This window comes from Stenella coeruleoalba (genome assembly GCF_951394435.1).
Source record: "Stenella coeruleoalba genome assembly, chromosome: 10".
Taxonomy (NCBI): Eukaryota; Metazoa; Chordata; class Mammalia; order Artiodactyla; family Delphinidae; genus Stenella; species Stenella coeruleoalba.
In genome coordinates, this window is record NC_137156.1 from 101,422,619 (window position 1) to 101,447,362 (window position 24,744).

At 44.4% G+C, this 24,744-nt stretch overlaps 1 protein-coding gene across 3 annotated transcripts in view; it reads left to right on the plus strand.

Annotated features, from left to right (window-relative positions):
• GRIP2 (glutamate receptor interacting protein 2) overlaps nucleotides 1–24,744 on the plus strand; it is a gene marked incomplete at its 5' end in the record, with an annotated part of 129,195 nt that overhangs the window by 70,010 nt on the left and 34,441 nt on the right. For all 3 annotated transcript variants that reach the window (XM_079933157.1, XM_079933158.1, XM_079933159.1), the window contains 7 exons: nucleotides 740–865; nucleotides 1,193–1,342; nucleotides 3,952–4,138; nucleotides 4,648–4,793; nucleotides 5,531–5,611; nucleotides 7,170–7,236; nucleotides 7,335–7,480. In XM_079933157.1, coding sequence (XP_079789283.1) covers nucleotides 740–865; nucleotides 1,193–1,342; nucleotides 3,952–4,138; nucleotides 4,648–4,793; nucleotides 5,531–5,611; nucleotides 7,170–7,236; nucleotides 7,335–7,480 — 903 coding nt within the window. The remainder of the gene's footprint in view (nucleotides 1–739; nucleotides 866–1,192; nucleotides 1,343–3,951; nucleotides 4,139–4,647; nucleotides 4,794–5,530; nucleotides 5,612–7,169; nucleotides 7,237–7,334; nucleotides 7,481–24,744) is intronic.

A 24,744-nucleotide genomic window follows, 5' to 3' on the forward strand; every position in this document is an offset into this window, starting at 1 on the left:
CAACAAGTCCTGCAGCAGAAGGGCCTGCAGCAGAAGTCCTGCACCAGTACAGGGCCTGGGGCAGTGGGTAGGAGGGGGATGCTGGGGATGTGAGGGGGGCAGGATCTGGTAGAGGGTCTGCGGGGTCCCCTGGGAAGCAGATGCTTAGCTGGAGTAAAGAGTTCGCTGGGGTTGATGCCTGTGGAAGGTGGAGGGGAGGAAGCGGGAACAGCCTCAGACTGCGATGCAGGTCCGGGCAGGCCTGGGCCAACCCAACAGGGACCCAGGTGGCCCCCGAGAGCCCAGCGCGGGGCAGAAATGCCAGGCCCTGGTGCCCTGCGTGCCCAGCCCCCGGCCCAGGCTGCAGCACTGTGGCAGACTCCGAAGGTGCTGCAGCTGGTCATCGTCGGCAAACTGCACTCCTTGGAGCTGACCGGTCAGTTCTTGAGCTCCAAAGCCAGTCAGCCTGGTTCACATCCTGCTCCTCCAGCACCTCCCAGCTGTGGGCCTTGATCTGAGCCAGCTTTCCCTCTCCTGTCCCTGCCTCTCGGGCTGAGCCCTGAGCACAGTGCCCGGCACACGGTGGGCATCCAGGACGTGCCGGCAAAATCTCGAATGCCTGGCTTGGCTTGGGAAACTCTGCATCTTCTCTTCTTGCTCTCCTCCCCTCATTGTGCGGGCAGGAGCTCATCCTTCATGGGTGTGGTGATCCAGACCTGCTCAGCCCCCAACGTCTGTCTCTCCTCTTTCTCCGCCACAGTGAAGGTGCAGAGGAGCGAGCAGCCACATCGCTGGGACCCCTGCATGCCCTCCTGCCACAGCCCCCGGCCTGGCCACTGCAGGACACCCACCTGGGCCACCCCTGCCAGCCAGGACCAGAGCCGATGTAAAGTGCCCTCCCCGCTGTCACTCTCCCCTATTCCTAGGGAGGGGCTGGAGCCTGCTTTATAGGGAAGGAAGCCAAGACTCAGAGAAGTCAGGGGTCCTCACAGCATCACCTCACACATTAGTGACGAGATGGGTCCCTGTCTGGAAGCTGGGTTTCAACAGGTCTGTGAAAACCCTGCAAGCTTTGAGGCCCAGAGTGGGAGAGACTGGCTCGCAGAGGTCACACAGCGAGCACGGTGGAGGGGGGAAGGCATCCCTGTGTCTCCCTGAGGCAGGGTGAAGGGCTCTGCTGGGGCTCATTGTTCTGTGCTCTCATCTCCCCCAGCCTTGTCCTCATCTCCCTTTTCCTCACCGACCATGAACCACGCCTTTCCCTGCACCAATCCCAGCACCCTTCCTCGCGGATCCCAGCCCATGAGCCCCCGGACCACAATGGGACGGAGGAGGCAGCGAAGAAGAGAACACAAGAGCTCATGTAAGCCATGGTCTCTTCCCTCCCCTCTGGGCTGCCTCTGTGCCTGAGAGAGAGATTTGCCAAAGGGTATGGGGTATTTGGGGCAGGGCTGGGGGTGGGTGGGGGGCATCAAATAGCATGCGTGGTACACCAGGCTGCTGCGGATGGTTGGGCAGGTTGTGCACTGCACAAGGGCACACCTGAGGGGTGACAGTTACTTTGTACACTTTGTCTTGTATTTTTATTATGAAAAATTCCCAGCAGGTGGTGGCAAAGTGTCTTGAGGAAAGGATGCCTTTTCAGATTTGCACGAAGGTCTCACAGTAACTCCATTTCATTTTTCTCTCCTTCAGCCCTCTGATCCATTCCAGGGTGTGGTGTTACTTTGTCTTTACCACCTCTCTGACATTTGTTAATTTTCCCTAAGACAGAGACACACAGGCCTGAAACTAGCCATCCAGAATATAGTAATTTTTAGTTTTATTAGATATATATTTCTACTTAACTTTTGCTTATAAACATTTCTCTTTATTTATGATCAATATATATAGTTCCTTTTGAAATGAAGGTATTTAAGGTTTTTTTTTTTTTTTTTTTTTTTTTTTGTGGTACGCGGGCCTCTCACTGTTGCGGCCTCTCCCGTTGCGGAGCACAGGCTCCGGACGCGCAGGCTCAGCAGCCATGGCTCACAGGCCCAGCCGCTCCGCGGCATGTGGGATCTTCCCGGACCGGGGCACAAACCCGTGTCCCCTGCATCGGCAGGCAGACTCTCAACCACTGCGCCACCAGCGAAGCCTGTATTTAAGTATTTTTAAAGATGAATAAATGTAAAGACAAATAGTGATGAATGATAATGCAGGAAACATGTGGAAGTAGCAAAAGTCACAAGAATGCCCAGAATTTTGAAATCTGTCCTGGGAAGAATCTTTCCTTTGTTGATGTTGAAAGTGTTCCCAGCCTCCTTCCATGTGAGTTGGGGAGGCCTCCAGAAAGAACGGAAGGTCAGACTGGGCCATTTAGGATTGAACCAGGTGAGGGAAAAGAGAAATATAAGTCATCTGGCACCTGAAAGGAGCGAAATATGGATATGAGCTTCCTGGCAGCCAAGGTGGAAAGGGAAACAGATTCAGAGTCAGATGAGAGATACAATACCCCTTTACCAGCACCTTTGTCACCCACTGAAGCAGGGGGTGTGTAGGTGAAAAGATTCAGAAGTGTCGTTCACAGGCAGGAGCTTATGGAGCCTGGGAACTCTTGGGACCCCTTACCTGTCTCCTTCCTTGATGATAACAATTAATTAGTTAAATAAAATTTTTTGAACACCTCCAATGTTCCAGGTACAATCTTATCATTGAGGTGAAAAAATAATGAAATAATGAAAAAATCAATAGTGAAAAAAATAGTGAATATAAATATAATAACACAATATACCCAACAATAAAGTGTTACATGTATTGTAATGTATATATAATATATAAGAAAATAATATATAAAGACACAACAATATAATTAATAGAAAGAAATATAATAAGTTTTATTTAATAATTGATATCCTTATCGATATCCTTATCCATATTAATAATACAAATGTATTTTATATATGGAATATAAAATAAAATATATTAAATAACATATCAAATAGTTAAACAGAGTTATCATATGACCCAGAAATTCCACTCTTAAGTAAATGCCCAAGAAAAATGAAAACATATGTCATGTTCACCCAAAAACATATTTACACATGTTTATACAGTGTTATTCATAATACCCAAAAGGTGGAAACAACCCAGATGTCCATCAATGGATGGATTTTAAAAATGTGCTATCATCATACAGTTAGATATTAGCCAGCTTCAAGAAGGAAGGGAGTTTTGATATGTGCTGCATGGATGAATCCTGAAAACATTATGCTAATTGAAAGAAACCAGACACAAAAGACCGTGTATAGTATGATTCCATTGATATGAAATGTCCTGAATAGGCAACTCTAAAGACATTGAAAGTAGATTAGTGGTTGCTTAGGGCTGGAAGAGATGGGAGGATTTGGGTGATTAACTAAAGGCAACAGGGTTTCTTTAAGGGATTGAAAATGTCCCAAAATTGAGTGAGAGGATGGCTGTACAACTTGAACGTACTAAGTATTCAATATACTAAAAACAGAGTGTTGAATTGTACACTCTGTGGGTGTATACTGTGGTAGCCAAATTGTATCTCAATAAAGCTGTTACCAAAAATGGCATAATATATACTATCGTATCTAACAGTAATATAATGTGATATTTGGTATATGATATAATAATAAAACAAATTGAAATATAACATCACACAACATGACATGACATAGTATCACCGACCCTCAGAGCCTCTGTTTTACAACACGGCAGTCCCGAGAGCTGTCTTCCTTAATCCTTGCCACAGCTCTGCCAGGTGGGACTCGTGATCTCATTGCTCAGGTGAGGAAACCAAGGCTTAGAATGGGCCTCGACTTTGCCCCGCCCCACCCCGGGCCAGTCAGGCCTCCCGCTCACTCACCTCTCTGACTTCAGGTGTCTGGGCCGAGGGAGGATGGGCTTTGGCAGGAAGGCGTCCCTGGGGCTGTGCCTTGAGCGCCGTGCCTGCCTGCCCCGCAGTGTCGCTGGCCTCCAGCACCGTGGGGCCAGGCGGCCAGATTGTGCACACAGAGACCACCGAGGTCGTGCTCTGCGGAGACCCCCTCAGCGGCTTCGGTCTCCAGCTGCAGGGAGGCATCTTCGCCACCGAGACCCTGTCCTCCCCACCCCTCGTGCGTTTTATTGAGCCTGACAGCCCGGCGGAGAGGTGAGCCTACTGCCCCCAACCCACTGGGCCTACCACTCTCCAATTCGGGGGTGGGGGGCTTACGGGCAGCCAGGGAAACCAAGTCATACACCAAGCCTGGCTGCACAGTTGTATCTCATCAACTATCACGTCAACCCCGTTACCAGCCCCATTTTGTAGATGAGGAATCTGAGGCTCAGAGAAGCTGATTTCACCTGCCTAGGGTCACACAACTCGAGTGACCCAGGACGTGAACCCCTGTGTGACTGAAGTCAGAGTCCTCTATATACATCTCCTAAGGCATGGCATCATCCGCATTGGACAGACAGAGAATCTGAGGCCCAGCAAGGTCACACTTTAGCCAGAGTCCTGTGGTAAATTGCCTGAGGATCTACAGCTGGCACAGGGTGGAGCTGAGCTTTCCACCCCCGCCCGGGAGGCGGGGCCCAGGTTGGGGCCTGGCCCTGCTCCTGCGCAATGTTCCTGTCTCCCAACGGGGCCTCTTCTCTCTGCCGGGCTGTCCGGTTCAGGTGTGGGCTGCTGCAGGTAGGGGACCGCATCCTGGCCATCAATGGCGTTGCCACCGAGGACGGGACGATGGAGGAAGCCAACCAGCTGCTGCGGGACGCGGCGCTGGCCCACAAGGTCGTGCTGGAGGTGGAGTTTGACGTTGCCGGTGAGTGGGTGCCCCGAGCTTCCTGCTCTCCTTCGGGACCCTGTGCTCCCTCCTCTCACTACCCTGCTCCCCCCAACCTCCCGCCCTGCCCTGATCCTTCTCCCCGCATTTGCAGTGTGTCCCCAGCACTAATGGTGGGAGAAAGGCACTCGCCGGGGTGGAAGGAATTGCACATGCCAGTGTGAGGGTTGATGAGGGTTTTTGCAGTGGAACAGGAGCTGGGGGGTGGGGTGGGATGAGGGTTTACGCAGAGAACCCCAAACAACTCGGTTAGAATTCTGGTTCTGTGATTTGAACACTGTGTGACTTTGGACAGGACCCTTCCTCCCCCACCCTTAGTTCCCCCCAGTGTAAAACAGGGAATGGAATCCTCTATCACAAGGGGTGTTGTTCAGACTAGACGAGATAAAGCGTGTGAAAGCACCAGCTGAGGCCCGGCCCATGAGAGGCGTCCAGTAAGTCATTGCTGGATCCGAACGGACTGGGCTGGGCCATGGGGCCCCCGGAGAGGCGGCAGCCGTAAGGTTTGGGTTCTAGTCCTGACTCTGCTCTGACCTGATGGGTGCTTGTCTCCGACAAGTCAGTGCACCATGTCTCAGTTTCCTCATCTGTGGGTGCAAGAAGCAGGATGGGGTTGTTTGGGGTCCCTCCCCACTGGACCAGAATGGATGTGGGGCAGGGACTCCCTGAGGCCCTTCCCTTGAGTCTCACGTGGGTGTGTGTCTGTTTGCACCCAGAGTCCGTCATCCCGAGCAGCGGCACCTTCCACGTGAAGCTGCCCAAGAGGCGTGGCGTGGAGCTGGGCATCACCATCAGCTGTGAGTCCGCTCCCCGCACGCTCTCCGCCTGCCCCGAGAAAACGCCCAGCACCTGGCCGGGCGGGAAGGCTCTGGGTGGGAGGGAGGGCTGTCTGACGTGGCTTCCCTCCACCGCAGTGCCCGGTTGTGTGTCCTTAGGCAAGGCTTCTCAAGGCCTCGGTTTCCCATGCTGCACAATGGGAATCTCCTGGCCTTTTTAGTCTCCGGGGGTAGTGAAGTGGTTTGTAAGGTGCCAGACATACAGGCCAGGTTTAGTTTTCTGTTTGCCTCTGTGTTCCCAGGGCCCAGAAAAGGCCTAGAACACAGTAGGTGCTTAATTCATGTTTGTCAAAGGAATGAAAGTGAGGGACTGCAGAATGGAAAGAGAAAGGTAGAATACATAAGCATGGGAACAGTCAGAGCCCTCCCCAGCCTGCATCTCACTCAGGAAAAGCCGAAGTCCTCTGATTTCATCTCCTGCCATCTCCTCGTCATGCCCCGGAGGGGTAACTGTCCAGAAGGGCTGCTGCCGCAGCTCCTTCCTGCCCTGGACCCTGCAGTCAGTGGTGGTGGGAGTTTAAGCAATCGAGGGGGAGAAGCTTCTTCCAGCCCAGGAACCACTGGGCAGGGCAACCAGGTGCAGTTGCCCAGGTTGTACAGGACACAAGGTGCCCATTCAAGGTACACTTACAGTTTTCTAACATTTTCTCAACAGACTAATTAGAAAGGGCACCTTTGTCTCATTTGCAAAGGTGCTGCATGGGCTAGAAGGACCGCCTTACACCTGGTCACTCATGGAAAAACCCATTAGCCCAAATGGATTCTTTCTGCAGGAAAACTCAGCCACCCATTGTCTTAGATCGTGCTCCCTGGGAAACAGCTTTTCACGCTAGGAATTACCTGCAGGGACCTTATTGAGGAGGGCTCTCAGGGTCAACACCTGTGGGCGGAGGAGGCCTCAGGACCAGGCAAAGGGAGGAGCTGTGCTGCGATGTAGTCCCAGTAGAGGGCTCGGCCAATCCCACGGGGAGCTCTTTGCTGGGGAGGCCACGGGAGTTGTCCTGAGCTGAGGCTGGGAGCCTTGCCTTGGCACCACTACGTGAACCAGTCATTGGGTGCAGGCATTTTATTGGGTGAGGCTGCTCCCTCAGCCAAAAGCCATTCCCCAGCGGGATCCTGCTGTGAGCTGTGGCAGCCAGCATTCCCTGCAGCAGGGGAAGGAAGAACTCAATTGTTGAAGTCACCTAGTTCTGGGACCTGGCCCTGTGCCAGGTGCTGGGAACACAGACACCAGCTAGACACAGCCCCTCAGGGAGCTCCGTTTGCTGGGAGATGGGCTGAGCGTGGGAGGTGTTGTCGCACTTTGTCTAGTTAATCTCTGATGTCCCCGTGAACTCTGTGGCCTCATCCCCATTTTACAGAGGGGAAATTGAGGCACAGAGAGAGGAGCTGATTTGCCCACAGTCAGCCAGCCAGGGAGCTGTGGGAGCAGGGCGCGTGGCTCCAAGTCTACGCCCAGCTCCTGGGCCCCCCAAGGCTGAAGTGACCAAAGGTGGGCTTCATGGCTCCTTCCCTCCAGCGGCCAGCAGGAAGCGAGGGGAGCCCCTGGTCATCTCCGACATCAAGAAAGGCAGCGTGGCGCACAGGTAGGGGAGCCCCTGGCAGGGCGGGGGGCTGGCCCACGAGGATGGGCTCGGGGCCTGCGTGTGCCAGGCTCCTTCCTGTCCTCACCCTGCTTCTGCAGGACGGGCACCCTTGAGCCGGGTGACAAGCTGCTGGCCATCGACAACATCCGCCTGGACAACTGCCCCATGGAGGACGCTGTACAAATCCTGCGCCAGTGTGAGGACCTGGTGAAGCTGAAGATCCGCAAGGATGAGGACAACTCCGGTGAGGGCCCTGACCGCTCCACCGCCAGCCCCCGACCCTGCCCGCGCAGACCAGACAGTGCCCAGCTGGCAGTCCGGGGCTCCCTGCGGCCAAGGAGGGAGCGTGGTGGGTGCCACCCAGGGGCTGCTGGTGGAGACCCCTTGAATGAGGATGCAGTGGGGTGGATGGCAGATTCCTCCCTACCCCCGGGTCTGGGCTTCTCCAAGGGCCCTTGCGAGGTTGGCTGGAGTTTGATGGCAGCTTGGATCCAACAAGCCCTGCGCAAAGCCACTGTGGGCAAATGATTGGATGGGATGGAGAATGGGTGGGGGTGGGAGATGTACCGCTCCATGGGTGGCTGTGAGTAAGCCGAGGCTGCAAACTCAGACACATCTGAGGCTGGACAGCTGACAGGAGTGAGTGAATTGGGCTGAAGGTAAGAAAAACAATACAGTTTGGGTAGACAGAAGGAAGGGGAGAGAATCTCTTGTTCAGACGGGCAGCTGCTGCCAGCTCCTACCCTGGGAAAGAGGATCACTTGTGGGCAGCTTTCAAATTTTTTTAAGAAAAACTGGAAATCTGGGGTTTTCTTACCGTCGATATTATCATCACCACCATATCCTTGTTATTTTGTGTGGTGTGTGAAATCTTTATTATTAAATGCTGCTTCCACATTTCTGTCCTTTTTAGAATAGCTGTTTGAGTGGAAGGAGACATTTCTGGAAGCAGAAGATGGCCTCAGTTGGTGCTATCTGAAGTCCTGGCATGGGGGAATGGATGTGTTAATGCGGGAGGAATGGGTGAATTAATGACTGATGAAATGTTTGAACTAATGGCTGAGGAAATAGGTGTATTAATGGCATGAAAGAATGGGTGTATTAGTGGCAAAAGGAATGGATGATACAATGGCTGAGGGAAAGGGTGGAGTAAGGGCATGAGGGAATGGCTGAATTAATGGCTGAGAGAATGGGTGAATTAATGGCTGAGGTAATGGGTGAATTAATGGCACAGGGAATAGCTGTATTAATGGATGGAGGAATAGGTGTATGAGTGGCTGAGGGAATGTGTGTATTAGTGGCTGAGAGAGTACATGAATTAGGCTGATGGAAAGGGTGTATTAATGGCATCAGGGAATGGTTGAACTAATGGTAGATAAAATGGGTGCATTAATGGTTGAGGGAATGGGTAAATTAATGGCAGGAGGCAACGGGTGTATTAATGGCTGAGACAATGGGTGTACTAATGGCTGAGGGAATGGATGAAATAATGGCTGAGAAGAGTGGTGAATTAATGGAGAGGGAATGGGTGAATTAATGGCTTAGGGAATGGGTGTATTAATGGCATGAAGGAATGGGTGAGTTAATGGCTTAGGGAAAGGCTGAATTAATGGCTGAGGGAATCTATATTAGGGCTGAGGGAATGGGTGAATTGAAGGCTGAGGGAAGGGGTGAACTAAAGGTGGAGAGAATAGGTGTTTAAATGGCAGGACGGAATGGGTGTATTAATGGCTGAGGGAATGGGTGAATTAATGGCTGAGGGAATCTTTGGATTAGAGCTGAGGGAAAGGGTGAATTAATGGCATGAGGGAATGGTTGATTACCGGGCTAAGGGAATGAGTAAACTACAGGCTGAGGGAATAGGTGTTTTAATGGCATGATGGAATGGGTATATATATATATATATTTTTAAATTTATTTAATTTATTTATTGTTGGCTGCGTTGGGTCTTCGTTGCTGCACGCAGGCTTTCTCTAGTTGAGGTGAGCGGGAGATACTCTTTGTTGCGGTGCACGGGCTTCTCATTGCGGTGGCTTCTCTTGTTGTGGAGCATGGGCTCTAGGCACATGGGCTTCAGTAGTTGTGGCATACAGGCTCTAGAGCACAGGCTCAGTAGTTGTGGCGCACGGGCTAAGTTGCTCCGCGGCATGTGGGATCTTCCCGGACCAGGGCTCGAACCTGTGTCCCCTGCATTGGCAGGTGGATTCTTAACCACTGCGCCACCAGGGAAGCCCGGAATGGGTATATTATTGGTTGAGGCATTGGGTATATTAATGAGTTCAGGAATGGATGAGCTAATGGCTGAGGGGAGTGGTGAATTAATGGAGACGGAATGGGTGAATTAAAGGCTGCAGGAATCTGTGTATTATGGCTCAGGGAATGGGTAAATGAATGGCATGAGGAAATAGATGAATTAATGGCTTAGGGAATGGGTTACATAATGGTCAAGGCAGTGGCTCCATAATGGCATGAGGGAATGGATGAACTAATGGCTAAGAGAATGGGTTTTTTAGGCATGAGGGAACTGGTGTATTAATGGCAGAGGGAAGAGGTGAATTAATGGCTGAGTGAATGTGTAAAGTAATGACTGAGGGAATGAGTGTATTCATGGCTGAAGGAATAAGTGAGTTAATGACTCAGGGTATGGGTGAATTAATGGCTGAGGGATTGGCTGAATTAATGGTGGAGAGAATGCCTGAATTAATGTCTCAGGGATTGTCTCAATTAATGGCTGAGGAAATGGGTGAATTAATGGATGTGGGAATGTATGTATTAGTGCCTGAGGGAATTGGTGTATCAAAGGCTGAGGGAATGGCTTAAATAATGGCTGAGGATTAGTGGCTAAAGGAAAGTGTGATTGAGTGCCTGAAGGAATGGGTATATTAAGGGATGAGGCAATGGATAAACTAATGGCTCAGGGACCTGTGAACTAATGATTGAGGTAACAGTGAACTAATGGTTGAGCAAATGGGTTTATAAATGAGACAGGGAACGGGTGTATTAATGGCATGAGGGCATGGGTGGACTAATTGCTAAGAGAATGGGTGTATTAGGGAATCGGTGTATTAATGGTTGCCGGAATAGGTGAATTATGGCTGAGGGAATGTGTGAAGTAATGACTAAAGGAATGAGTATATTAGTGGCTGAGGGAATAGGTGAGTTAATGACTTAGAGATGGGTGAATTAATGGCTGAGAGAATGCCTGAATTAATGGCTGAGAGAAAAGGTGAATTAATGGGTACGGGAATGGGTGAATTAATGGACGTGGGAATGTGTGTACAGTATTAATAGCTGAGGGAATTGGTGTATCAAAGGCTGAGAGAATGGCTGTATTAATGGCTGAGGGACTAGCTGAAGTAATGGCTGGAGGAATGGGTGCATTAGTGACCTAGGTTATGGGTGTATGAGTGGCTGAGGGAATGGGTGCCGGAGTGTATGATTTAAGTGAAATGGAGAGGGACTTGCCTGACAGTCCAGTGTTTAAGACTTCGCCTTCCAATGCAGGGGGTGCGGGTTTGAAACCTGGTCGGGGAGCTAAGATCCCACATGCCTCGTGGCCAAAAACCAAAACATAAAACAGAAGCAATATTGGAGCAGTTTAAAAAGACCTTAAAAATGGTCATCATCAAAAAAAAATTTTTAAACAAGAAAATAAAAAAATGAAATGGAGAAATGTGTGTATTAATGGCTAAGGGAATGGCTGAATTAATGGCCGAGAGAATGGTTGAATTAGTGCTGAGAGAATGGGTGCATTGAAGGCCTAGTAAATGGGTGTATTAGTGGTTGAGGGAATGAGTGAACTAATGGCAGAGGGAATGTGTGAATTAATGCCTGAAGGACTGGGTGGATTAGTGGATTACAGTATGGGTGAACTAAGGTGGAAAGAATGGGTGAATTAATGGTAGAGGGAATGGGTAAATTAATGGCTGAGGAAATGGATGAATTAACGGCTAGGGATGGGTGAATTAACAGACGGGTATGGGTGAATTAATGGATGGAGGAGTGTGTATTAATGGTTAAGGGAATTGCTGTATCGAGGCTATGGGAATGGCTGAAATAATGGCTGAGGGATTGGCTGTATTAATGACTGACACAGCGGGTAAATTAATACCTGAGAAAATGGGTGCATTAATGGCCGAAGATGTGGGTGTATTTGTGGCTGAGAGAATGGGGGAATGGCTGAAGAAATAGTTTAATTAATGGCCGAGAGAATGTCTCAGGGATTGGCTGAATTAATGGGTGAGAGAATGGGTGCATTATTCGCCTAAATAATGGGTGTATTACTGTTTGAGGGAATGGATGAACTAATTTCTTAAGAAATGGGCGAATGTAGCTTATGGAATGGGTGAACTAATGGCTGATGTAATAGGTGAATTAATGCTTGGAGGAACTAGGTTCATTAGTGGCTTAGAGAATGACTGAACTTGTGGCAGAAAAAAATGGGTGAATTAATGACTTACGGAAATGGTGGGTTAGTGGCTGAGCGGATGGATGAATTAATAGCTGAAGGAAAGTTTGTGTTAGGCCTGAGGGTATGCATTAATTAATGCCAAGAGGAAGTGAGTGTATTAATGGCTGAGGGAATAGATGAATTAATGGCTGAAGGAATGGGTGTGTTAATGGCTTGAAGGAATGGGTATATTGTAGATAAGGGGATAGGTGTATTAATGCCTCAGGGAATGGGTGTATTAAAGGCTCAGGGAATAGGTGAATTAATGGTTGAGGGGATGGGTAAACTAATAGCTGAGAGAATGGATAAACTAATGGCTGAGGTAGTAAGTGAACTAATTCCTAAGTTAACTAGTGAATTAATGGCTGAGGGAATGAATGAATGGATGGCTGCAGGAGGTGTATTAGTGGCTGCAAGAATGGGTGAAACTGGATGAGAATATGGCCGGCTTAATGTTGGAGAGAATGGGTGAATTAATGGTGAGGAATGGGAGATTTAGTGGGTGAAGGATTGGCTGACTTAATGGCTGAGAGAAAACGGAATAAATGGCTGAGGGAATGGGTGAATTAATGGAGGTGTGAATGAGTGAATTAGTGGATGGGGGAATGTGTGTATTAATGGTTGAGGGAATTGGTGTATCAAAGGCTTTGAGAATGGATGAAATAATGGCTGAGGGACTGGCTGAATTAATGGCGGGGATATGGGTGAACTAACTGCTGAGTGAATGGGTGTATAGGAATAAAACAATTGGTGTATTAATGGCTGATGGAATGGGTGAATTAATGGTTGAAAGAATGGGTGCATTAGTGGCCTAGAAAATGGGTGTATTAGTGGTTGAGGGAATGGTTGTGTTAATGGCATGAGACAATGGCTATATTATAGACGAAGGAATAGGTGTATCAATGGCTCAGGGAATGGGTGTATTAAGGGCTGAGGGATAAGGTGAATTAATAGTTGAGTTAATGGGTGAATTATTGCCTGAGGGAATGGGTGAACTAATTCCTACGGTAATCAGTAAACTAATGGATGAGGGGATGGATGAGTGATAGCTGCCGGAAGAGATGTATTAGTGGCTGAAAGAATGGGTGAAATAATGGGTGATAAAATGGCTGACTTAATGGTGGACAGAATGGATGAATTAGTGGCTGACGGAATGAGTCATAACAGCTGAGGGAATGGGTGAATTAATGTGGAGGGAATGGCTGTATTAGTGGATGAGGGAATGGGTGAACTAGTGGCATGAGGGAATGGGTATATTAATGGATTGAAGAATAGGTGTATTAATGGATGAGGGAATAGCGGAGGGAAAGGGTGAGTTAATAGCTGAGTGAATGGATGTATTTGAGTCTAATGGAATGGGTGAACCAATGTCTTAGGAAATGGGTGAATGTGGTTGATGAAATGGCTGAACTAATAGCTGAGGGAATAGGTGAATTAATGCCTGAGGGAATGGTTGAATTAACACCTGAGGGTATAGGTTAATTAAAGGCTGAGGGAGTACTGAATTAACGACTGAGAGAATGGATGTATTAGTGGGCTAGGAAATGGGTATATTAGTGGCTGAGGGAATGGGTGAATTAATGTCTTAGGAAATGGGTGAATGTAGCTGATGGAATGGGTGAACTAACGGCTGGGGAATAGGTGAATTAATGCCTGAGGGACTGGGTGCATTAGTGCCTTAGAGAATGAGTGGAAAGACAAACGGTGGATAGAATGAGTGAAATATGGCAGAGGGAATAGGTGAATTAATGATTTACGGAAATCGTGTATTTGTGGCTGAGAGCGTGAGTGAAGTAACGGCTGAGAGAACGGATGAATTAATAGGTAGCGGAAAGCTTGCTTGAGGGCCGAGGGAATGGGTGAGTTAATGGCTGAGAGAATGGGTATATTAATGGCTGAGGGAGTGGATATATTAATGGCTGAGGAAATGGCTGAATAGCTGAGGGAGTCAATATTAGGGCTGAGGGAATGGGTGAATTACTGGCTGAGGGAATCATTATTAGGGACAAGGGAATGGTGAATAATGGCATGAAGGAATAGGTATGTCAGTGGCTGAGGTTTATCAACAGCAGAGGGAATGGGTGAATTAATAGCTGAAGGAATGGGTGAATTATTGCTGAGGGAATGTGTGAAGTAATGGCTGAGGGATTGGCTGAATTAATAGCTGAGAGAATGGGTGAATTAATGGGTGTGGGAATGTGTGTATTAAAGGCTGATGGAATTGGTGTATCAAAGGCTGAGAGGATGGCTGAATTAATGGCTGAGGGAATAGTTCAAGTAATGGCTGAAGGAATAAGTGAATTAAGGGCTGAGGTGGTGGGTGAATTAAAGGCTGAGGAAATGCATGTATTCGTTTTTGAGGGAATAAATGAACAATGGCTGAGCGATGGGTGTATCAATGTCATGAGGGAATGGATGTATCAGTGGCATGAGGAAATGGGTGAATTAATGGCCAAGGGAATGAGTGAATTAGTGGCTATGGAATGGGTGTATTAGTGGCTAAGGGAATGAGTAATAATGACTGAAGGAAAGTGTGTATTAAAGGTTGAGGGAATGGGTAAATTAATGGCAGGAAACAATGGTTGTATTAATGCTGAGGAAATAGATGAATTAATGGCTGGGAGAATGAGTGTATTAATGGCATGAAGCACGGGTATATTAATGGGTGATGGAATGGATGAATTAATGGCTGAGAGGAGTGGTGAATTAATGGAGAGGCAATGGATGAATTAAGGGCTGAGGGAATGTGTGTATAAGAGCTGAAGGAAGGGGTAAATGTCATGAGGGAATGAGTGACCTAATGACTAAGGGAATGGGTGTATTAGACTGAGGGAATCGGTGTATTAATGGTGGAAGGAATAGGTGAATTAATGGCTTAGGGATTGGGTGAACTTTGGCTGAGGGTATAGGTAAATTAATGGCTGAAGTAATCGGTGAGTTAATGGCAAGGGAATGGGTGGATGATGGCATAAGGAAATGGCTATATTAATGCCTGTGGGAATAGATAAATTAATAGCTGAGGCAATGGTTGAATTTATGGCTACGTGAATGCATGTATTTGTTCTTGAGGAAATAAATGAACAATGGCCGAGGGATGGGTGTATCAGTATCATGAGGGAAAGGTGTATTAATGGCTGAGGGAATGGATGAATTAATGGCTGTGGGAAGAGGTCAATTAATGTTGAGGGAATGGGTGAATTTTTTTCTTGGAATTTCTGAATTTAATTTTTTATACAGCAGGTTCTTATTAGTTATCTATTTTATACATATTAGTGTATATATGTCAATCCCAATCTCCCAATTCATACCACCACCACCCGCCACTTTCCCCTGCTTGGTGTCCATACGTTTGTTCCCTACATCTGTGTCTGTATTTCTGCCCTGCAAACCGGTTCATCTGTACCATTTTTCTAGGTTCCACATATATGAGTTAATATACGATATTTGTTTTTCTCTTTCTGACTTACTTCACTCTGTATGACAGTCTCTAGATCCACCCACATCTCTACAAATGACCCAGTTTCGTTCCGTTTTATGGCTGAGTAATATCCCATTGTGTATATGTGCCACATCTTCCTTATCCATTCGTCTAAATATCCTAAATATCGATGGGCATTTATGTTGCTTCCATGACCTGGCTGTTGTAAATAGAGCTGCAGTGAACATTGGGATGCATGTGTCTTTTTGAATTATGGTTTTCTCTGGGTATATGCCCAGTAGTGGGTTTGCTGGGTCATATGGTAGTTCTATTTTTAGTTTTTTAAGGAACCTCCATACTGTTCTCCATAGTGGCTGTATCAATTTACATTCCCACCAACAGTGCAAGAGGGTTCCCTTTTCTCCACAGCCTCTCCAGCATTTGTTGTTTGTAGATTTTCTGATGATGCCTATTCTAACTGGTGTGAGGTGATACCTCATTGTAGTTTTGATTTGCATTTCTCTAATAATTAGTGAGGCTGAGCAGCTTTTTATGTGCTTCTTGGCCATCTGTATGTCTTCTTTGGAGAAATGTCTGGTTACGATTTCTGGCCCATTTTTGGATTGGGTTGTTTGTTTTTCTAATATTGAGCTGCATGAGCTGTTTATATATTTTGGAGATTAATCCTTTGTTGATTCGTTTGCAAATATTTTCTCCCATTCTAAGGGTTGTCTTTTGGTCTTGTTTATGGTTTCCTTTGCTGTGCAAAAGCTTTTAAGTTTCATTAGGTCCCATTTGTTTATTTTTGTTTCTATTTCCATTACTCTAGGAGGTGGATCAAAAAAGTTCTTGCTGATCTGGAGAACGAAAAATGGAGCTGGAGGAATCAGGCTTCCTGACTTCAGACTATACTACAAAGCTACAGTAATCAAGACGGTATGGTACTGGCACAAAAACAGAAATATAGATCAATGGAACAGGATAGAGAGCCCAGAGATAAACCCATGCACATATGGTTACCTTATCTTTGATAAAGGAGGCAGGAATGTACAGTGGAGAAAGGACAGCCTCTTCAATAAGTGGTGCTGGGAAAACTGGACAGGTACATGTAAAAGTATGAGATTAGAGCACTCCCTAATACCATACACAAAAATAAGCTCAAAATGGATTAAAGACCTAAATGTAAGGCCAGAAACTATCAAACTCTTAGAGGAAAACATAGGCAGAACACTCTATGACATAAATTACAGCAAGATCCTTTTTGACTAACCTTCTAGAGAAATGGAAATAAAAACAAAAATAAACAAATGGGACCTAATGAAACTTCAAAGCTTTTGCACAGCAAAGGAAACCATAAACAAGACCAAAAGACAACCCTCAGAATGAGAGAAAATATTTGCAAATGAAGAAACTGACAAAGGACTAATCTCCAAAATTTACAAGGAGCTCCTGCAGCTCAGTATCAAAAAAACAAACAACCCAATCCAAAAATGGGCAGAAGAACTAAATAGACATTTCTCCAAAGAAGATATACAGATTGCCAACAAACACATGAAAGAATGCTCAACATCATTAATCATTAGAGAAATGCAAATCAAAACTATAATGAGGTATCATCTCACACCAGTCAGAATGGCCATCATCAAAAAATCTAGAAACAATAAATGCTGGAGAGGGTTGGAGAAAAGGGAACCCTCTTGCACTGCTGGTGGGAATGTGAATTGGTACAGCCACTATGGAGAACAGTATGGAGGTTCCTTAAAAAACTACAAATAGAGCTACCATATGACCCAGCAATCCCACTACTGGGCATATACCCTGAGAAAACCATAATTCAAAAAGACATATGCATCCCAATGTTCATTGCAGCTCTATTTACAATAGCCAGGAGATGGAAACAACCTAAGTGTCCATCATCGGATGAATGGATAAAGAAGATGTGGCACATATATACAATGGAATATTACTCAGCCATAAAAAGAAACGAAATTGAGTTATTTGTAGTGAGGTGGATGGACCTAGAATCTGTCATACAGAGTGAAGTAAGTCAGAAAGAGAAAGACAAATACCGTATGCTAACACATATATATGGAATCTAAGGGGGAAAAAATGTCATGAAGAACCTAGAGGTAAGACAGGAATAAAGACACAGACCTACTAGAGAATGGACTTGAGGATATGGGGAGGGGGAAGGGTAAGCTGTGATAAAGTGAGAGAGAGGCATGGACATATATACACTACCAAACGTAAAATAGATAGCTAGTGGGAAGCAGCCGCATAGCACAGGGAGATCAGCTCGGTGCTTTGTGACCACCTAGAGGGGTGGGGTAGGGAGGGTGGGAGGGAGGGAGACACAAGAGGGAAGAGATATGGGAACATATGTATATGTATAACTGATTCACTTTGTTATAAAGCAGAAACTAACACACTATTGTAAAGCAATTATACTCCAGTAAAGATGTTAAAAAAAAAGCATGGAAGAATGCCAAACAATGAGTTTAAACAATTAAAGCAGCTAAAACTGGGGGAAAAAAAAGATCTTGCTGTGATCTATGTCAAAGAGTGTTCTTCCTCTAAGAGTTTTATAGTGTCCGGTCTTACATTTAGGTCTCGAATCCATTTTGAGTTTATTTTTGTGTATGGTGTTAGGGAGTGTTCTAATTTCATTCTTTTATATGGAGCTGTCCAGTTTTCCCAGCACCACTTATTGAAGAGACTGTCTTTTCTCCATTGTATATCCTTGCCTCCTTTGTCATAGATTAGCTGACCCTAGGTGTGTGGGTTTATCTCTGGGCTTTCTATCCTGTTCCATTGATCTATATTTCTGTTTTTGTGCCAGTACCATATTGTCTTGATTACTGTAGCTTTATAGTATAGTCTGAAGTCAGGGAGCCTGATTCCTCCAGCTCCATTTTTCTTTCGCAAGGTTGCTTTGGGTATTCAGGGTCTTTTTTGTTTCCATACAAGTTGTAAAATTTTTTGTTCTTCTTCTGTGAAAAATGAGGTTGGTAATTTGATAGGGGTTGCATTGAATCTGTAGATTGCTTTGGGTAGTATAGTCATTTCCATAATATTGATTCTTCCAATCCAAGAACATGGTATATCTCTCCATCTGTTTGTGTCATCTTTGATTTCTTTCATCAGTATCTTATAGTTTTCTGAGAACAGGTCTTTTACCTCCTTAGGTAGGTTTATGCCTAGGTATTTTATTCTTTTTGTTGCAGTGGTGAATGGGATTGTTTCCTTAATTTCTCTTTCTGATCTTTCATTGTTAGTGTATAGCAATGCAAGAGATTTCTGTGCATTAACTTTGTATCCTGCAACTTTACCAAATTCATTGATTAGCTCTAGTAGTTTTCTGGTGGCATCTTTAGGATTCTCTGTGTATAGTATCATGTCATGTCATCTGAAAACAGTGACAGTTTTACTTCTTCTTTTCCACTTTGTATTCCTTTTATTTCTTTTTCTTCTCTGATTGCCATGGCTAGGACTTCCAAAACTATGTTGAATAATAGTGGTGAGAATGGACATCCTTGTCTTATTCCTGATCTTAGAGGAAATGCTTTCAGTTCTTCACCATTGAGAATGATGTTTGCTATGGGTTTGTCATATATGGCCTTTATTATGTCGTATATGGCCTTTCTATGCCCAGTTTCTGGAGAGTTTTTATCATAAACGGGTGTTGAATTTTGTCAAAACTTTTTCTGCATGTATTGAGATGATCATATGGATTTTATTCTTCAATTTGTTAATAAGGTGTATCACATTGATTGATTTGTGTATATTGAAGAATCCTTGCATCCCTGGGATAAATCCCACTTGATCATGGTGTATGATCCTTTTAATGTGTTGTTGGATTCTGTTTGCTAGTATTTTGTTGAGGATTTTTGCATCTATATCCATTAGTGATATTGGTTTGTAATTTTCCTTTTTTGCAGTACCTTTGTCTGATTTTGGTATCAGAGTGATGGTGGCCTCATAGAATGAGTTTGGGAATGTTCCTTCCTCTGCACTTTTTTGGAACAGTTTGAGAAGGATGGGTGTTAGCTCTTCTCTAAATGTTTGATAGAATTCACCTGTGAAGCCATCTGGTCCTAGACTTCTGTTTGTTGGAAGATTTTTAATCACAGTTTCAATTTCATAACTTGTGATTGGTCTGTTCATATTTTCTATTTCTTCCTGATTCAGTCTTGGAAGGTTATACCTTTCTAAGAATTTGTCCGTTTCTTCCAGGTTGTCCATTTTATTGGCATAGAGTTGCTTGTAGTAGTCTCTTAGGATGCTTTGTATTTCTGCAGTGTCTGTTGTAACTTCTCCTTTTTCTTTTCTATTTTTATTGATATGAGTCCTCTCCCTCTTTTTCTTGATGAGTCTGGCTAATGGTTTATCAATCTTGTTTATCTTCTCAAAGAACCAGCTTTTAGTTTTATTGATTTTTGCTATTGTTTTCTTTGTTTTTATTTCATTTATTTCTGCTCTGATCTTTATGATTTCTTTCCTTCTGCTAACTTTGGGTTTTGTTTGTTGTTCTTTCTCTAGTTCCTTTAGGTGCAGGTTAGATTGTTTATTTGAGATTTTTCTTGTTTCTTGAGGTAGGCTTGTATCGCTCTAAACGTCCCTCTTAGAACTGCTTTTGCTGCATCCCATAGGTTTTGGATTGTCATGTTTTCGTTGTAATTTGTCTGTAGGTATTTTTTGATTTCCTTTTTGATTTCTTCAGTGATCTCTTGGTTATTTAGTAATGTATTGTTTAGCCTCCTTGTGTCTGTGTTTTTTACGTTTTTTCCCCTGTAATTGATTTCTAATCTCATAGCATTGTGGTCAGAAAAGATGCTTGATATGATTTCAATTTTCTTAAATTTACTGAGGTTTGATTTGTGATCCAGGATGTGATCTATCCTGGAGAATGTTCTGTGTGCACTTGAGAAGAAAGTGTAATCTGCTGTTTTTGAATGGAATGTTCTATAAATATCAGTTAAATGTATCTGGTCTATTGTGTCATTTAAAGCTTGTGTTTCCTATTAATTTTTTGTCTGGATGATCTGTCCGTTGGTGTAAGAGAGGTGTTAATGTCCCCCACTATTATTGTGTTACTGTCGTTCCTCTTTTATAACTGTTAACAGTTGCCTTATGTATTGAGGTGCTCCTGTGTTGGGTGCATATATATTTATAATTGTTATATCTTCTTCTTGGATTGATCCCTTGATCATTATGTAGTGTCTTTCCTTGTCTCTTGTAACATTCTTTATTTTAAAGTCTATTTTATCTGATAATGAGTATTGCTACTCCAGCTTTCTTTTGCCTTCCATTTGCATGGAGTATCTTTTTCCATCCCCTCACTTTCAGTCTGTATGTGTCCCTAGGTCTGAAGTGGGTCTCTTGTAGACAGCATATGTATGGGTCTTGTTTTTGTATCCATTCAGCAAGTCTTTGTCTTTTGGTTGGAGCATTTAATCCATTCACGTTTAAGGTAATTATTGATATGTATGTTCCTATTACCATTTTTTTAATTGTTATGGGTTTGTTTTTGTAGGTCCTTTTCTTATCTTGTGTTTCCCACTTAGAGAAGTTCCTTTAGCATTTGTTGTAGAGGTGGTTTGATGGTGCTGAATTCTCTTAGCTTTTCTTGTCTGTAAAACTTTTGATTTCTCCATCGAATCTGAATGAAATCCTTGCCAGGTAGAGTAATCTTGGTTGTAGGTTCTTCCCTTTCATCACTTTAAATATATCATGCCACTCCCTTCTGGCTTCTAGAGTTTCTGCTGAGAAATCAGCTGTTAACCTTATGGGAGTTCCCTTGTATGTTATTTGTCATTTTTCCCTTGTTTCTTTCAATAATTTTTCTTTGTCTTTAATTTTTGTCAATTTGATTACTATGTGTCTCAGCATGTTTCTCCTTGGGTTTATCCTGCCTGGGATTCTCTGCATTTCCTGGACTTGGGTGGCTATTTCCTTTCCCATGTTAGGGAAGTTTTCAACTATAATCTCTTCAAATGTTTTCTCGGGTCCTTTCTCTCTCTCTTCTCCTTCTGGGACACTTAGAATGCGAACGTTGTTGCGTTTAATGTTGTCCCGGAAGTCTCTTAGGCTGTCTTCATTTCTTTTCATTCTTTTTTCTTTATTCTGTTCCACAGCAGTGAATTTCACCATTCTGTCTTCCAGGTCACTTATCCGTTCTGCCTCAGTTATTCTGCTATTGATTCCTTCTAGTGTATTTTTCATTTCAGTTATTGTATTGTTCATCTCTGTTTGTTTGTTCTTTAATTCTTCTAGGTGTTTGTTCTTTAATTCTTCTAGGTCTTTGTTAAACATTTCTTGCATCTTCTGAATCTTTGCTCCATTCCTTTTCTGAGGTCCTGGATCATCTTCACTATCATCATTCTGAATTCTTTTCCTGGAGGGTTGCCTATCTCCACTTCATTTAGTTGTTTTTCTGCGGGTTTTATCTTGTTCCTTCATCTGGTACAAAGTCCTCTGCCTTTTCCTTATGTCTATCTTTCTGTGAATGTGGTTTTCGTTCCACAGGCTGCAGAATTGTAGTTCTTCTTGCTTCTCCTGTCTGCCCTCTGGTGGATGAGGCTATCTAAGAAGCTCGTGCAACCTTCCTGATGGGAGGGACTCGAGAATGGGTGAATTAACGGCAATAGGAAATGGCTGTTTTAATGCCTGTGGGAATAGATAAATTAATGGCTGAGGCAACGTGTGAATTTATGGCTGTGTGAAGGCATGTATTATTTTTTTAGGAAATAAATAAACAATGGCTGAGTGTTGGATGTATCATTATCACGAGGGAATGGTGTATTAATGGCTGAGGGAATGGATGAATTGATGGCTTAGGGAATGGGTGAATAAATGGCCGAGAGAATGGTTGCATTAGTGGCTGAAAAATTGGTGTATTAGTGGTTGAGGGATGGGTGAACTAATGTCTTAGGAAATGGGTGAATGTGGCCGTCAGAATGGGTGAACTAATGGCTGAGGGAATAGATGAATTAATGCCTGAGGAACTGGGTGCATTAGTGGTTTGGACAATAAGTAAACTAATGGCAGAAAGAATGGGTGAATTAATGGCAGAAGTAATGGGTGAATTAATGACTTCAGGAAATGGTGTATTGATGGCTGAGAGAATGGGAGAACTAATGGCTGAGAGAATGGATGTATTAATAGCTGACAAAAAGTTTGTATTAGGACTGATGGCTTGTGTGAATTAATGACATGAGGAAATGGGTATATTAATGGCTGAGGGAATGTGTGAAGTAATGGCTGAGGGAATGAGTGTATTAATGGCTGAGGGAATAGGTGAGTTAATGACTGAGGGAATGGGCAAATTAATGGCTGAGAGATTGGCTGATTTAATGTCTGAGAGAATACCAGAATTAATGGCTGATGGAAAGAGTGAATTAATGGATGCAGGAATGGGCGAATAAATGGATGTGGGGGTTGTGTGTTAATGGCTGATGGAATTGGTGTATCCAAGGCTGAAGGAATGACTGAGGGAATAACTGAGTAACAACTAAAGGAATGGGTGAATTATTGGCTGAGGGAATGGGTGAATTAGTGGCTGAGGGAATGAGTGAAATAATGACATAGGAAATGGGTAAACTAATGGCCAAGCTAATGACTCTATTAATGGCATGAGGGAATGGAAGAACAAATTGCTGAGGGAATAGGTGTATTAGTGGCTAAGGAATGGGTGAATTAACGTCTGAGTGCAAGGGTGTATTAATGGTTGAGGGAATGGGTGAAAGGATGGCAGGAGGCAATGTGTGTATTAATGACTGAGGGAGTGGGTGAATTAATGCCTGAGAGAATGGGTGTACTAATGGATGAGGGAAGGGGTAAACTAATGGTTGAAGGAATGGGTGTATTATTGTCGTGAGGGAATGGATATATAATGGCTGTGGGAATGGGTGAATTAATGGCTGAGAGGAGGGATGAATTAGGGCATGAGGAAATGTGTATATTAATGGCTGAGACAATAGATGAATTAACGACTGAGGGAATGGGTGTATTAATGGCATGTGGGAATGGGTATATTAATGGATGAAGGAAAGGGTGTATCAATGGCTGATAGAATGTGTGAACTCATCGGTGAGGGGAGGGGTGTATTAGGCATGAGAAATTGGTGTAAAAATGGCTGAGGGTATAGATGAATTAATGGTTGAGGGTATAAGTGAATTAATGGCTGAGGGAATGACTGGATTAATGATTTCAGGATTGGCTGAATTATGGGCTGAGGGAATGTCTGAATTAATGCCTAAGGATCTGGTTGCATTAATGCCTTGGACAATGAGTAAACTAATGACGGAAAGAATGGGTGAATTAATGACTTCCAGAAATGGTGTATTGGTGGCTGAGAGAACGGGTGAACTAATGGCTGAGTGGATGGATGTATTAATAGCTGACAGAAAATTTGTATTAGGGCTGACAGATTGTGTGAATTAATGGCATGAAATGGGTATATTAATGGCTGAGAAATGGGGGAATCATGGCTGAGGGAAAGGGTGTTTTAATGGTTCAGGGAATAGCTGAGATAGTAGGTGAATTTATGGTGAAGAGGTTGGGTGACTTAATGGCTGAGGGAATAGGTGAACTATGGCTGAGGGAAAGGGAGAAATAATGACTGAGGAAGTGGGTATATTAGTCCCTGGGGTAATGGGTGTATTAATAGCTGAGGATATGGATGAATTAATGGCTGGGGGAATGCGTGTTTTAAACACTGAGGGTATCCATAAACTAATGTCTGAGGGAATCTGTGAAGTAATAATGGAGAGAATGGTGAACTAATGGCTGAGAGAATGGAAGTATTGATAGCTGACAGAAAGGTTGTATTAGGACTGAAGGATTGCATGAATTAATGGCATGAGGAAATGGGTGTATTAATGGCTGAGGGAATGGGTGAAATAATGGCTGAGGGAATGGGTAAATTAATGGATGTTGGGGATGTGTGTATTAATGATTGCAGGAACAGGTGTTTCAAAGGCTGAGGGAATGGTTGAATACTGGCTAAAGGGAAGGGAGAATCAGTGGCTAAGGGAATGAGTGACTTGACAACTGAAGGGATTGGTGATTTAAATGCAGATGGAATGGGTGTATTAATGACTGAGGGATTAGCTGAATTACTGGCTGAGGATATGGGTGAACTAATCAGTGACTGAATGGGTATATTAGGCTTAAAAGTATTGGTGTATAAATGACTGAGGGAATGGGTGAAATAATGCCTGAGGGAATAGGTGAGTTAATGACTGAGGAAATGGGTAAATTAATGGATGGGAGGATGTGTGTATTAATGGTTGCGGTAACTGGTGTTTCAAAGGCTGAGGGAATGGTTGAGTAATGGCTAAAGGAAAGGGGCAATCTGGCTGAGGCAATGAGTGTAATGACAGCTGAAGGAATTGGTGATTTAAATGTGGATGGAATGGGTGTATTAATGGCTGAGGGAATGATTGAATAATAGCTGAGGCAAAGGGTGAAATAATCGCTGAATTAACAGATGAAGTAATGGCATGAGGGAATGGATGTGTTAATGGCTGAAGGAATGGGTGAACTAATCGCTGAGGGGATGGATGTATTAGACCTGTGGGAATTGGTGTATAAATGGCTGAAGGTATAGGTGAATTAATGGCGGAAAGAGACTTGGTGA